The 15,492-nt window shown below is 40.1% G+C and overlaps 1 protein-coding gene across 5 annotated transcripts in view; it reads left to right on the forward strand.

The window, feature by feature from the left end:
• KLF12 (KLF transcription factor 12) overlaps window positions 1-15,492 on the forward strand; it is a 234,160-nt gene that overhangs the window by 135,166 nt on the left and 83,502 nt on the right. For 3 of the 5 annotated variants that reach the window (XM_071431074.1, XM_071431077.1, XM_071431075.1), the window contains exon 4: window positions 7,598-8,144. In XM_071431074.1, coding sequence (XP_071287175.1) covers window positions 7,598-8,144 — 547 coding nt within the window. The remainder of the gene's footprint in view (window positions 1-7,597; window positions 8,145-15,492) is intronic. The other 2 variants (XM_071431076.1, XM_071431078.1) reach the window with 1 other exon arrangement.

The following is a 15,492-nucleotide window of genomic DNA, read 5'->3' on the forward strand; positions in this document are numbered from 1 at the left end:
GTTTCTTTCAATGACTTCTTCCTTTGACAGAGCATTCTAGTAACACTTGTCAAATATAAGTAAAACATCTAAGCTGAACATCTAGTGTTCTGAATGTGTTCATGATTTAGGGAACAAGGTTTTGTTACGGTTTTGTTGCTTATCAAAAATATCACAGCAGGCCCATGTAGAATTTGAGGTACTGAGAATTTGTCCAGATTTTCAAGATATGGATCTTTTTTACATTTAACATACTAGATAGTACAGGGTCAGATTAGTTTGTATGGTCTATAATCACTCATTTTTCCTTCTGTCCTGTTATAGAAATCCTTGGATTAACCTGTCAGTTTTGGGACAGGAGAGTTGGATGCAAAGTAATGTTAACGCTAATGTTTTTGCAATTATATTATTTAAAAAAAAGTCATTTCGTATTAGATGTATTTGCACTTACTGTTAAACGTGTTTAAAAATTAATGCCGTTTGCATAGGGATCTCCTTTCATTTTGAAGCATGTGTCCCCAGTCCTAATTTGAAGTGTTACTACAGGTTGCAGCACGTGGTACTTTTTTTAATGTTGAAGTAGTTGTGGAATAACATCATAGTGTCACTGATCAGAAAAAGTTAGAAGATAGTGTTGACAGCCTTGGAGCTTGAATTCTGCTTGTGTGTTTATGAATGGTTGATTTGCATTTGGTCTCCTCATTTCTTAGGTAATTCTCTTTTTATTTTGGAGCATCCTCCATAGATTCTACACATTTAACAACGCTCAGCTAACAAGGCCACCTGTGCCTCATAGGATATGCTATGGGAGTTTCTTTAGCCACTTCAGACTCACAAAGAGAATAGAAATACTATTTTTAGGCCTTGAGGGTTGGAAACCTCCACTTTTAAATCAAACTTCCAAGTGTTATGCAGAGATAATGATACATTAAGTGAATCATGAGTATTTTAAAGTGGATATCTCTCAGTCTCTACTGTTAAATGATTTCCAGTTTGGTTAAATGCATTTTCATGGAGCCTTTTTTTATTTTAATAATTCCTTGACTTTACCCTCTGCCTTTCTCAGCACCGGTTGCTGCTTTTATAAAAGCTTCCATATGAGTCATTGTGAGAGAGTCTGAGTCAACCTTACTTGGCAGTGCCATCTTTTGGGGTTCTCTTTTCTTGCCTGGAACAAAATTTAACCTTGACCCTGAGCAACTATTTGTTGAAAACTGACAGTAAGACACATTTTAATGTGTGCTTCCAGAAATAAAGCAGAATGATCTCGTTGTCTTGAATTTTGCCCTCTTCTTCAGCATGACCTCCTGTGTTTCTCCAGTGTGTCCAAGCTGAGCAGTTCTGTGAGCCTGGAAAAGCCTACAGGAGCAGCCTTGAGCAAAAAGGCAGAAATGCCTGTTCTCTTGGTGCTTTAGCATGTGGAAACAAAATTTTAAGTATTTTGCTCTGTTTTAGTTTTCAGCTGTGTGTGTGTTTGTCCTTCTGCCTTTATACAGCTGTCTGTCGCTGCTGTACTGGTGCATCCTTCATTTATAGATTAATAATAATAGCCCCATCTCAAATTGAGCATAGTTGAGTCTTGGATGTGTCATCTTTTCAGAGGGATAGCAGAGTGTTTAAAGTAGAACTTGTTTAGTTCATATTTTTGCAGATTGTATTACTTCTTTTTCTGAGAGTATTTTGTTGCTTTGGTTCAAGTGAGGATTTTCAGGCAGAAGCGAATATTGTGAAAGTAATTTCCCATGCTGGGAAGGGGTTTTGAAAAACATCTCTTCCTGTAACTTCAAAGAGAATTCACTCCTAGATTAGCAAAATAAGCCCTCCAAGTAAAGCTCTGGGTACTTCAGCCACAACCTACACGGCTTTTTGAAGTGCCCAGGCTGGTACTTACCCTAGCTAGCTGCAGCCTCTGTGCTTGTCAATTGCCCACAAGGTGGGGTAGGACAAGACCTGACATAGGCAGATATATTTCATGGCCAGCACCTACACAACTGCAGTTTCAGGGGCATGAACTTTCTACCGTATCACGAGAAAGATAAGAAAAATATTCCATTTTAATTTTAAAAGCAAACTGTGTGGAGCACACCATGTTCTAAACCCAATCCACCTGCTCATCTCATGGTATCAGAGTTGTAAGCACATCTGTGTGCTATGCAAAAGCAAAATGACTCCTTCTACAGCAAGTGGGTTTTGTAATTTAAAATGTGTTGGTTTTCATTGACTCTGAAGTGTTAGAAAATCTTTGACCTGCACAGTATTTCTGATTATTAAGGTTTCACCCTCCAGGCATCATGACCAGAGCTGAAAGCTGCTCTGGCTGGGCACACGTTCTGCACTGCCTGCCCAGGAGAAGCTGCATGCTTGCACTGCCGAGCCTTGGTGTTTTGGTGCTGCAGTGGCAATGACGGGGTTAAAATTGTGGCGAGCTTTTCAGATAGAGTATGATTTTTCTTATCTCAGTCTTCTTTAACACTGACAAAACGAAATCATCTTGTCTAAAATTGCTCCTGCTGGAGCAGAATGAGGTGGGAGAGCATAATGAAAACCAAGAAGGGGTTTTGTGTGATTTTGACTGAAGAGTTAAACGCTTAGCAATTTATTTTTTAACTTCCTGTCCTCAAAGCTAGCTTATTTTATAAACGCTAAATTTAGTGTGTTCTGTTTCCGTCATCAAGGACAGCTTTTTTGGTATGCTTTCTTACAAAATGTTTGACCTTGGGAGATTGCTGCCAGAAAGGAAGACACTTCAAAAGCTGACAGCTGATTGTTGAAGGTTTGTAAACTCTGTTGTGTGGCTCAGTTGTGTGGGCTCAGTAGAAGTCCACAAAGGCTTAAAGACTCACCGTGGCTTAGTGCCCTGTGAAGCTGGTGAACTGCAAGGAGGTGTCATGATGAGCTGCTGACAACAAAATGATTTTTGCTTTTTCTCTGGTTTTAACCTCAGCTGTGTGGAAACTGTGAGCTCTTCATGGCTTCTTTAGGGTAGGACACAGTGCTAATATACAGAGGAGTTGCCATGAGTAGAATAAGAGTAGATTTAAAAGGGGCTGTTGCAAAATTTCCTTACAAATTAAGAGGAGGTGGAATTCAGGGGGCTGGAAGGAAGATGAAGAACTGTGCAGGAAAGGATGGCTGCCCAACAGATAGGATGTTACCAGCCACGGTGTCACCGTGTTTTGCTCCAGGTATTGTGGCTGCTTGCGAGGTAGACTGGTTGTTTTTCCTTAACGGTCTGGGAAGAAGGAGTAAGGAATGCTTTTTTATTCAGCCAAAAAAATCTTTGTGAATAGGGAAATCACGTGTTATGTTCCTGGTGGTATTTATTAATGGCAAGCTAATGAAACAGAGGACTGCAGAGAATACTGGTGTACAGCTTTAAAAGGGCAGACACAAAAAGCATGAGCCAAGAGCATTGATTAATAGAGGCTGCAGCTTTATTAAAAAGCCTTTTCTAGCAGAGAGCCATCCTTACCTGCTTTCCAATTCTGGCTCAGCCTGGATTGGAGTGGATGGTGAACAGCTAAGGATACAACAGCAATGTTGCTGAGATTTGCTTCCAAGTCCCAGCTGGTGGCAGGGCTGAAGCTGTCCCTCTCCATTGTACCAGTGGGCTGAGCAGTGAGATGAAGGAGGCCACGTGGAGATGTTGTGTTTCCATGGTCTGGGCTGGTGTCCAGGGCAGCCCACTGAATTACAGGGACCTTAGGATGAACCCTTTCTAAGCCACCAAATGTTCTGAAAGCTGCCAAACTCTCAGCAACAGAGTTTAGACTGCTAAAACCAAAATGAAGTTTGCAAAACCAACACAGATGCTTTTGGGAGCCAGACAGGAAAAGCCTGCTTCAGATGCCCAATGTAGCAATCTTCTGAGCCCACACCACCACCACCACAAGAAGCCCAGTTCACTAGATGAGAATGGAAAGACAGAGAGACAGAAGAAATCTGGTTTTTTCCCCTTCAGGTTGAGCTGACAGAATGGCCGAAGGTACACTGAATATCACAGCCACAGCTTTATTATCTTCTCAGTTGGAAAATATGTAGTTCCATTAGTTAAAACTAACAACAACACTCAGTGTCTAGGAAAAAGAACAGGTATTTCTCAGTTAATAACATTAGTGGGAGATGCTAAGAAATAGTGTTCTGAGAATTCACCCATTCCTTTTGGCTTCCTTGCTGCTCTTCTTCCTGTAGTTCCTCATTCTGGAATAGCTGTCATTATTGGGAGAAGTTTACTTATACCATTCATTTTCAGAAAATAATGGTAAATTTAATGTTCCAAGTTTTGGTTCACATACTGATTAAATAGAGTTTTGGCAACTTAGATAAAATCTGAGGTCATGGAGGAGCATATACCACTTGTAGCTCACTGTAAGGGAGTGTAAGTGTTGGGGCAGATCTCTTTGTTTACCACCAGCAGAAGAAAATATAGCACTTGCTTACAATTTTTGTCTTAAATATAAGACATACAAACCTGTTTTGACAAGGATCTTGCTGGTTTTTGTAATGTCAGCTGACATCAGTCACATCCTGAATTTACCAAACAAAGGGCATCCTTAGTCTTAGAGTTTTGTCAGGGAAAGGCAGCTATGGAAGGGCTTGCCAGTTGGCATCCTGTTTGGAGAAATTCATGAAGGGATTGTAAAGGTTTCGAGATTTGTTTCACTGCTGAAGACTGAAATAATAATATCAACTGCATTACCATAGTACATAGAGACTGTGTGACCCCTCCAGCAGCTCTGGACATGAAGAGAGTACCTAGGGAATGATATAGGGAATGTAAGGAATGTACAAACAAAAGTAAATGTAGAAGAGTTGTTAAAAGAGAGTGATTTGTTGGATAGTCTGAAGTTACATCTTACTTTTTTCCTGAATTCCCAAAGGAGTAGGTGAAATTACTGTAGTGAAACAAATATCTGTTCTTAGCACAACTTAGAAAAATCTGTAAGTCATGACCTGTGCTTTGTCTCAAAGACCATTAACTCTATCCATGGAACAAATACTTTGTGTGGTGTCAGCTACAGGAGGGTTTGGGGTTCTTTACTCTTCTTGTGAGGGACCTAGTGCTGCTTGCTGCAAAGCCAGGTAGGGCTTTGGGGCAGATGCACCCTGTTTGAAATAGCTTTTGAGATCCCTTGTGTTCAGTCCCTTGTGGCAGTGGGTCAGCCTGATATCTGCCTCTGGCACCCAGGGAAAACCTGGAGTAAAGAAACGTAGGATTTCTTGAACGATGGATTTATCTACACTGTGGATAGAGCTGGTGATTCACGCTGCTTCTCGATGACATTTGTGTGGCCATGTGCATGAGGGGATCCCTCATCTCTCTTGCACAAGCTGATGCCATTTATCCCTCTCCTCTCAAACATTTAAGATAGGAGATGCTGCCTTGGTCTTACGAGGGTTCAGGTGCAGGTGTCCCTCTCCAGTTTGCCTTTGCTCTGGTGCCTGTCTGTTCAGTTCAGCAGCACCAGTCTGTCTGCCCAAGTGCATGTAGGTGAGACTTGTCAAGATCTGACAAATTAACTTCCTGTGCCATGTATGTTTATGGTTTTGTCTTTATGAGGCATGGAGGGGGGTCACATTATGGACATCAGCCAGGATAAGGTGTTTCAGAGGAAGTTACCAGGAATCATCACCTGACAATTACAGGCAGGTTTGCCTTCTTGAGGAAGAGCTTTATGTAGCCTTGTCACTCATGGCTGGTTATGTGCTTTGAAAAGTAACCTGTTCTTCACTTTGTGTTCTTTTTAGCAGAATTTCCCATTGTCTTTATGAAAAGGGATATTTTGCTTTTGTTACTTGTATTAAAACAGAATAGCCTGTTATCCAGGGTTCAGGTGAATCCATTATTTAGATGGTGGTCCCTTTTTTTAAGTTGATTTGTGTATGAACAGAGGAAGAGAACATTCCAGAGATATTCTTGCTTTCAGATGGGGGGGAATGTCAGATCTGAGAACCATCTAAATCAGCTGAATAGATGAGATCTACTAGAACATCTCATCTTTCAGCATGCCAGGAATAATATCCAGTTAGGTCCTTATTACTGCAGTTTTCAATATAAATGTTTGTATTTTCTTTTTTTCAACAGAATTTCATTCTCTGTTGAGGCTTGACTCTGACTCAAAACAAGGAAGTCTTTTCTTGGAAATATTTAATGTAGTTGATTATAAAAACCCCAAAGGGAATTCATAGCTTGATTGATTGTTAGTTTATTGACAGTAGATGCATTAAAATATTTCTAGCTTAAATATTTCTGACTTAATATTTTTTGATACTTTGTAACTACTGTAATCTAGAGATGAAGTTAATGCATTTAGAGCTGCTTAGGTCTGTACAGGGAATAATTGTTTTGGGTCAAGTGAGGTTTGAAGGAGCAGTGTTCTGTGTTGAGATTGGGGTTTGGTTCTACACTGTGTGACTGCCTGTCTGTAGAGAAGCTCTGCCGCATGCAGTGCCATGGAGTTCCTTAGCTAAGGAGCTGAGAGCTTGCTTTGTCTTAGACCAGATTATCGATGGGCATTTCCATCCTTGCTCTGCCTGGCGAAAATTACTTGAAAAAACATCATTAAAGACTGGTTATTAATGATGTACTGTCAAAATGGAAAGATATATCAAATGAACTTCTCTAGGGATCTGTCTTTGGTCTAGCATTATTCAAAAATTCTATTAACTTCTTTGATGACAGAAATAAGGGAAAAACTATAAAAATAGCAGACGGCACCAATCTAGAATAAATTCAGTCCAACCAGCTTTGAAAGAATTAATCTAAAGCATAAAATTATTTTGTGAAGTGAGGAAAATTGTTCTCAATTAGTATGGAAATAATAATAATAATAACAATGGGGAAGGCTGTTTAATGGGCTAGTTCAGAATAATGAATTGCTGTAACCATTGCTCAGTCTGACAGGGCAGTCGTACAAATGCTTGGCTCTGTACTGACCTGTAAGTTCATTACCAATGAACATTCAGAATGCAGAAGTCAAACATAGAACTGAAGGACTGAGACTAGCATAAGGCACCTTCTGAAATCTGTTGTAAACACAACTTCAAAGATCACTGTAAAAAGCAAATGGGTACTAAGGCTTGTCCTTTTAAAGCAGACATGACAGAAAGAAACAGCCAGGTCTGCCTAGTCTAGAAGAAGGTAGACAAGTAGGGGGAAATTACAGTCTTGGAGCATGCAGAAAGTTGTTTGAGAAATGGTGATAACCATTTTTTCTTCATGTCTGAGTGATGATGACACAAGGAAGTAATGCTGTGGTTTAAAATTTGATGTTGGGAAAAAATGTTCTGTCAATATAAATAGTTTTTACTGCTGAAGATGCTGAAAGTTTTGTCATTGGTGACTTTGCATAGTGCAAAGAAGCAGGATGATTTTGTACTGTTAATCCTGACACTTTCTAAGGAATGGGAGTAGAATTTTTATTCTTTTTAATACTCTATTCAAATAGAACATGCTTGTGCTTTCTAACATGATTTGTACTTTAAAATTATGAGCTGACCCAAGAAAAGGGACTAAGTTCTGTGGCTTTCAGATCAAGTTGTGCGGTGTGCATTAGCAATTGGGTGTGCAAGTCACCTTTAGCCACATGTGTAACTATGTCCCTTTGTTCTTCCTCAGCAGTCTCCAAACGTCCACAACTACCCAGATATGGATGCTGTACCCTTGTTACTAAACAACATGAAGGCCGACCCCACGGAGGATTCATTATCTACAGACCATTTCCAAACACAGACTGAACCAGTGGACTTGTCAATAAACAAAGCCAGGTCGTCCCCTACAGCAGCTTCATCTTCCCCGGTTTCCATGACAGCATCAGCCTCCTCCCCTTCCTCTACTTCTACTTCTTCTTCTTCCAGTCGGCCAGCTTCATCCCCCACAGTAATAACATCAGTCTCCTCAGCAGCATCTGTACCGTCAGTATTAACTCCAGGTCCTCTTGTGGCCTCTGCATCTGGTGTTGGAGGCCAGCAGTTTTTGCACATTATCCATCCAGTACCACCTTCAAGTCCCATGAACTTGCAGTCCAACAAAATGAGTCACGTGCACCGTATCCCCGTGGTGGTACAGTCGGTACCTGTTGTCTATACAGCTGTGAGATCACCTGGGAATATGAACAACACTATAGTAGTACCACTGTTGGAGGATGGGAGAAGCCATGTCAAAGGTAAGGTGGACCCAGTTTTGTGCATCTGTGGCATCTCTGAAACTGGTCTTGTATGAGAAAAACATAATGACAATTGGAAAGTTGTTAGTTTCTATACTTACCGTGTTGTTGCTGAAAAGACGTACAAGTTACACAATTTGCAGGAACCTTTAAAAATCTTATCCCAGATGATCTTTAAAGTAAATAAGTTTTTAAATTAAGATTGGGTTTAGCAGTGGTGTTAGATGCTCAGACAACTTGTGGCAGGTTCTGTCCTGAGAGAAATAAGTCCTCCCCAGAGGCTGAAGAAGTAGGAGAATGGAAAAAATGTCAGTGTATGATATTTATGACAATATATAAAACATCATAGATGAACATGGAAAACTCACCAGGTGTTTCAGATTTTGCAAGGGGGAGGAATGTCAGAGGGATTGTTCCCCAGCAAGGAGAAAGCAATCATCAGGCTCTAGGAATGTGTGAAGGAAGGGCTTGTGGACCAAAGAGCATTAGCAGATGCAGAGAAGTAGGTTTTACTAAGCTTAAGGAGTGGCAGTGCAATACTTTGAATTAGGTTTCTTCTTCCAGATTAAACAGGAGAAGGGAAGGAAGCCACCCAGAGTGTTTATGTTGGGAATGAGTTTTGCAGACACAGGACCCAAGAGGCACAGGGAGGTGTGAAGGGAGGAAGAGGCACATGTCAGAAGGACAGATACACTCTTGAGGTGTCCAAAGAACACAGAAAGGGGAGCTGGAAAGCAAGAAAGAGTGAGAACCCAACAGTTACTGAGGGAGCAAAAGCTTGTTAGGGATAGTGAGATGATGGGTGGAGTAAAGAAAGAAAAAATAGATGTGCCCAGAAACTTTGGAAGCACAGCTTTTAAAGGGGGCATTAGTGACAGAGATGGGAATATGAGGAAAGGATTGAGATACTCATTTCAAGGCTCATTGCACGTGAGTGAATAAAATAGGGTAATTTTCTCTTGAAATGAGGTATTGCTTGAGGCAGAAAGGAAGGGTATTGACAGATAACCTTACTTTGGGGCTTATGAGACTGCAGGACATTTAGTCTTATAATATTTCTTGTGTTTCTAACTGCATAGTGAACAGGTCTCAACAACTTGTTTCTTACCTCTCATGTGTGTTTTTCATGAACTGGCAACTGTGTGTTATTGTACAGGCCTACAGTGATGGGTCATTCAGATGTTTAGGGGCATCCTCTTGTGTATTAGTCTGTGACTCTCCTACTGTTCCCTCACTACCCAAAGGGGAACTCTGCTCTCTCAGTAGATTTGGACATGGGAAATGAACTCAGTGTTGATCTGAGTCTAGTTTTAACCCTCAAAATTACGGTTTAAGTTTTATTGCAGTTCATACAGTGATGTAATTTTAGCCCTTTGTGCCTTTCTGTCAGTAAATTATGAATAACACTAGGACTTCGTACCATGTAGTCTAGGAAAAAAAAACCCAAACAAACAGAAAAAGGAAAGTTTTAGTCTGTATTTTGATTTTGGCGCATCAAGGTGGACCCAACCATGAGCTAATTGAGAAATTTTCCTGTTTGTTTTCTTTTCAAAGGTGCTAGTTGGCTGTGGTAGTAGTCTCCTCTGTAGGAAGCAGCTCCTGATCTTGTAAAACTGGAAATTCATTACCCCAGTTTCATCAACAAAATTCCAGAATTTAATGTGCTGTAGGGATTTCAGCCCATGCCCTCCATGCCTTCAGACCTGCCCTGACAATATAGCCTTTGTGCTCTAATTGGTAGAGGTCATTAGCCATTAGCCCCTGCATCATCTATTAATGCACTTTTACACTAAAAGAAGGTATTAACAGTTCTTCAGTTTATTAATTTTTTCTCATGAGTTGAAGTCATTTTGTTGTCCTTAATTCTTTTGATTAAGAAGTTCAGGTTAATTTAAATAAATACAATAGAAGTAAATTGGGCAGCAATCCACTCTAGGTAGTAATCTTTTATCAGCTTTTGCTGGAGTGTTTTTCATTCTTTAGTGCAAAACAATATAAATAATTCAATGCAGTTATATTGCACAAATTAACCAATTAAATTAGTTTAATATGTGTGCAGACTAAATTCTCTTCAATAATCAGCTCTTGTGCTGATAACAAAAAATAAATGTACACAGATCCTAACAGGACATTGTTGCCAAATTGAATTACTTCCTAATCCTCTAGTAGCTGATGGACAAATGCAGGTTTGGAGTCATCTAGACTCACAGCTTTCAACTTCTACATGAATGCTGCTAATTTTCAGAAACAGGAAAATATGCACACTGAAACAGTTGATCCACAGGGAGCATCAGCAGCATAATCCCTGTGTTATTGCTGCATTGGTGCTAATTCAGAGACAGTGTTGATGATCCAGGAGTGCCAGTTGGGAAGCACTTAAGGTTATGTTTTGCATGACCCTTTATCTAAGCCCTTTTCACACAATTGAGACTAAGGCACTTTCCTGAAAAGAGGTATTTTTAATATGAAAATTACATCAGACCTGAGCTCAGGCATCTCCTGTTTTTCTAGGTTTCAGGTGCTGAGGGGAGCAAATACAAAAAACAGGGCACAGAGAAAAGCTTTTTCCTTGTTATACCCAGTTTTATTTTTCTCATGTTGAATTGTCCTCTTCCTTCCAGGTTTGACTCGAACCATTTAATTTTTAGGTTTTTTTGCAAAATCTTCTCAGGCTGTCACCATCTCTGTAATACTGTCTCGAGGTGTTTTGCACAGGTGGCTTTCTGCTTGCCCTGATGCCTCCCAGACCTCCTTTCTCTCTCTCTCTCACTCTCAGACAAAACTCTCCTGGTGCCTGCTTTTTTAGGCAGTTCAAGCAAATAGTTCTTTCTTCATGTTCTGTTTGAATATTCTCTTCCCTCTGGCACAAGAAGTGGCTACTTTGTCTTCTGTTTCCCTGTCTTTTTCTAGTTCTCTAGTTTTTCTAGTCCTTCCCATCTTGCTGACTGCTCTTTGAGTGCCACTTTCAGCAGCTCTGCTTCATCTCCCCCTCCTTTTCTGTTAATATTTCTAACCTATACTGTCATCTCCTCCTCCGCCTCTGCGCATCCTTCTCCACGGTGCCATTCATCATGGCGTTCTTTGTCTCACCATCCTTCAGAAGAGTCTCAGATCTCCTTTTCTGCCTCCCAGTTTGCTGTTTATTTCTGCTGTCTATCCTGCCTCCTCTCTCCCTTTTTTTCTTTTTGGTTGCAAGGTTTCTTTTTGTTTTGAAGACACGTAGCCCTTGTATATACAAGGTGCTAGCAGCATCCTGTCAGGTCCTGTGCCCCGTGCTACACCCCAAGGCGGGCAATGGGAGACAGGGCTGTCATGCTGCAAAACCACCCTTATGTCAGAGTGATGTGCTTTTGCAGGATTAAAAACCTAATCTAAATCAAAATCAGGATTGGTGCATTTTTTAGGAAGTTATTAACAATGCTTAATTAGAAGGTAGTTAGAGAACACTGTTTTCGATGTTGGTAATACATCACTTACCATTTACAAATCTTAGTAAATCCTACAAGTTGCTAACACCACAACACTCAACTATGGGCACGCACACACAGTTACGTACAGACCCCCCTGTTGACCAGGCACCTTCCTGCCCCTATGCACCCAATGGGGAGGACACACTCAAGGGTGATCCCCAGAGCAGTGGGGTCTCTTGCAGCCCCCACAGCACCAGCCCGGCTGTGCAAGTTGCCCTCTACAACCTTCTCCTCTCATTATTTCATACACATAAACCAGAGAAATGCATTAGGGCTGTTGGGCACACAGGGGAAGGGAACCAGGCACAAGTCCCCATGGACACTAGACACCTCGTGTGCCCTGTGCCACCCCCACACCATGGCAGACCCAAAGTTCACTTCCTTCAGTGGTCACTGCTCTTGTCACAGCCTTAAAAGGTGCTTGGAGGTTTTTTGTCTGTAAAGATTAGGTGGTGGTGACTAGACATTATTGTACATTGAAATATTCCATGAAACAGTATTATAGTCCCAGAAAAGCTTTTTCCTTGCTTTTTTTTTTGCTCCCTGTTTAGCAATGGTAAGCATTGCTATAAGTTTAATTAGAGGCCCAGCAGGTAGCAGCACCTATAGATAAGACTGCCTGATGGTTTCCCTTAAAACCCAATCTTCAGTTGCTCCAAGTCTGTCTGTTTGTAAACCATTGAGACTAACATTTTCCATACTGCATGTCTGCCTCAAGCTAGTTCTGTGTTTTCTCTTATTTTTCTTCTTTTAAGAGGAAATTTTCAAGAAGAAAAACTATTCTACTCTTCCTGAGACTTAGCATAGAGGAAAAAAATGTAGCATTTTCTATGTTGAAAATGTTTATTCCAGCTTTTTTTTTTCTTTTTTTTTCTTTTTTTTTTTTTTGTGAAAAACTAGAACCTCACTGTTTTTCATTACATGAACCTCATGCTTGGTTTGGACCATTGTTCTTTGCTTTCAGCAGATATCCATGAATACTACTGGCAAATCATGTCCCTCTAGCAGCAGGTTTTGCCAAATACAGTATCCTTGAAAATTGTTTTCTGTAGTTCAGAGGAGTTAATGCTTTCATTGAAGAGGCTTTTAGAAGCTCCTTCCTGATAATGGTGGATGAAGGGCTGGTGCAACTTTGATATTTCTGGAGTTTTGGAATCAAATTTATGGATTCTCATTCTTATGAGTTTTTATGTTTTCAGAGGGCACAATCACTTGCAAAATTCACCAGTCAGAACATTATAAATTTAAACTTGCCAACTGAACTTTGTCTGCTTCTCTTGTACATAAACAGCTGTTACGACATGGTCTTGGACCTTTTTTATGTTGTATCTATATGTAGACCTGGCAAAAATACACAGGTTTTTTCTTTTCACAGTTTGCACTGTTTTGCATATTCCTCACTGTGGATATAGTAATAAGTAGTAAATGCAGTATCTTTTGCTGCAGATTTTTTGTGACTTCAAACAGGTAGTACCATTAGATTACATTATCCACTGCCCTTACTGTTTTTTTAAAGTACAGCCTGTTATTTCTGCCTACTGTAAAGTTTATTTTGCAAAAATAAATGCAATTTGCAGTTAAAAGATAGAAACTAAGATGTTCCATATGTTTAGAGGTCAGATTATATGGTCTGTTTGTATAAGTTATGCTATGGAAGAGACATTTAATTAAAATCAGTAGTGTTGCCTTTTTTGTTTCATGTGGAGTGATTATCCTTTCTGCATTTTAGTAGACAGTTATTTTGGATTTGAGTTGCATTGAGGCTGGGAGTTTCTACTTTAGCTGCCATTATTTTGTTGTTATTCCAAAGGTCTTCTGTGGCTGGCTGTATTCAGCCTGTCCACCTCCCCCCCCTGCTGCCCCCCAGAATGTTGGCTCTGTCTCCTCCTGTTTGGTTGGTTCAGCTGGAAGAAACACTCATGGTTCTGGGAAAGCAGGAACAGGTTGGTAGTGGCTTGGCAGGAAGAGAGGCAGGCAGAGGAGAGGCTTGTCTTCACGGTGGGACCTGTGTCCCTGAAGATGGTGCACATTATTTAAGAGCTAGAGTAAACAGTAGTTTTTGCCAGAGTGGAGAGTTAAAACACAGACTATAAGTTACCACACAGACACTGTGGTATTTGAAACCATGGAGGTTGATTTAAGACAAAACAGATTAGTTTAACTATAGGGACTTCCTAGTCTTCTACTTAAATTTCCAGAAAAGTGCTACTTCTAATGATTCACTAGTGACATACTTGAGTTCTTTCACTGTAGAAGCAAATGCTCTTTTAAGATTCATCAATGTGATTTGTTCATGTTGATGTTCATTGTTCGTTTTCAGCTAGGAGGGATTTGAGGAAGGGAATGAGGAACAGGCACACTCCAACTTGATTTGCGAACCCAGCATAAGCGGGATGAGTAAATCCCTTTTGACATATCCTGAGTCCCTGCACCTTTTGGAAGCTGTTAGTTCCTTCTCTTCCACGCCAAGAATGCCTCTGGCCCTTCAGTTCTGTATTCTCACCAGGGCTGAGCTTTGATCTGCTTGCTTTTATCCCATGAATTTGGATCCAGCAGAAACACATGCCTAAAACTTCTCATTTATTTTCTCTCTGCCTTGGGTTTTATTGTGCCTTGGACCAACCTGCTGGAAGCTTCCTGATGTCTAAAATATCTCTGGCCTGTTGCAGTGTGTAAGTTGCAGTCTGCTACCATTGTGTAGTAGTTTCGCAGTATTTTATCTAATATTAAATACATTCTGTCCTTATTATTTTCCTTGTTTACTTTTGATGATAGAGTATTTGTATATTGGATGCTCAATGAGACATAAATCTCAGTAGTCTTAGTAGTTTCCTTTTTTGTGTAGATGAGGTCTTCTGGCATTGAAATAGCTTAGAAAGAGAAAAGTCCTTTGTTTAAAAAATGGGTTTGTATTTTTATGTATACAACCTAATGACAGAGATGCTTAAGTATGTGCATATATTACATCCATGCAATCCCTCTTACCTCTGTATTTCTCCATATAGCTATTATTTTACAGGTTTATTGCAAATTACTTGACTGTTGAAATGATTTTAAATATTGCCTTTGATTGGATCATAGCAATTAATATTCTCTGCTAGATTAGTTACACTGTGCATTTCAGTGCCAGTTCCCCTTCTCTGTGAACCATAACCACGCTAGGTGCAGTTAACTGCTAAAGCCATATAGTCCCATAAAATCTTAATAAAATCTGAAAACTGTGGAGTATGGGTAATCTTGCTATAAATGGTAATAAAAATTACCCCTGTAGACTCTATATTCTGACCATTACGTTCATGGATACTGCTGCTTTGTACATAAAGTTTTATGAAATAAATCGACCAATTCTGCTGCCCCTACCAGGCACCAAGCTGTTTTGATCAAAAATCTGATTGGTGAACTCAGAGCATTTTTCCAATGCATAAAGCATTTATAATGAACTTTAAACAGGAAGAAAAATGTTGTATATGTGCTTTATATAGTATGAACCATTTTAGGAGAAGGAAATCGTGAATAGCGTCATTCATGTGCATTTGGTAGTCTGTAAAGACACACTTTTGTTTCCTAGAATGCATTAAATAAACTTGAGTACAACACAGTCTCTGAGGTCATAATTTTAAGTAGTTCCTGTACATCTGCATCTGGAAGTGTTGCTTCCAGCATTAGAAATGCATAGTGATGTCTGTTGCAATCTTTTTTGATGCTTTCCTGCTAAGTCCATGCTGGTGTCCTGTTCTCTAAAAAAATTTCGAAGAAGGGGGATGTTCATTTGTTTCAAACATCAAACTATGGTATGAGGCTGACTTCCACAGTTGTAAAACCCATTTTCCAGGAGTAACCGAGAAGGATGGAGATGATTTCCTTCTGCTTGGTGTTCG

Source organism: Agelaius tricolor, unplaced genomic scaffold (genome assembly GCF_023055355.1).
Source record: "Agelaius tricolor isolate 1412-34295 unplaced genomic scaffold, bAgeTri1.0.p SCAF_7, whole genome shotgun sequence".
Taxonomy (NCBI): domain Eukaryota; kingdom Metazoa; phylum Chordata; class Aves; order Passeriformes; family Icteridae; genus Agelaius; species Agelaius tricolor.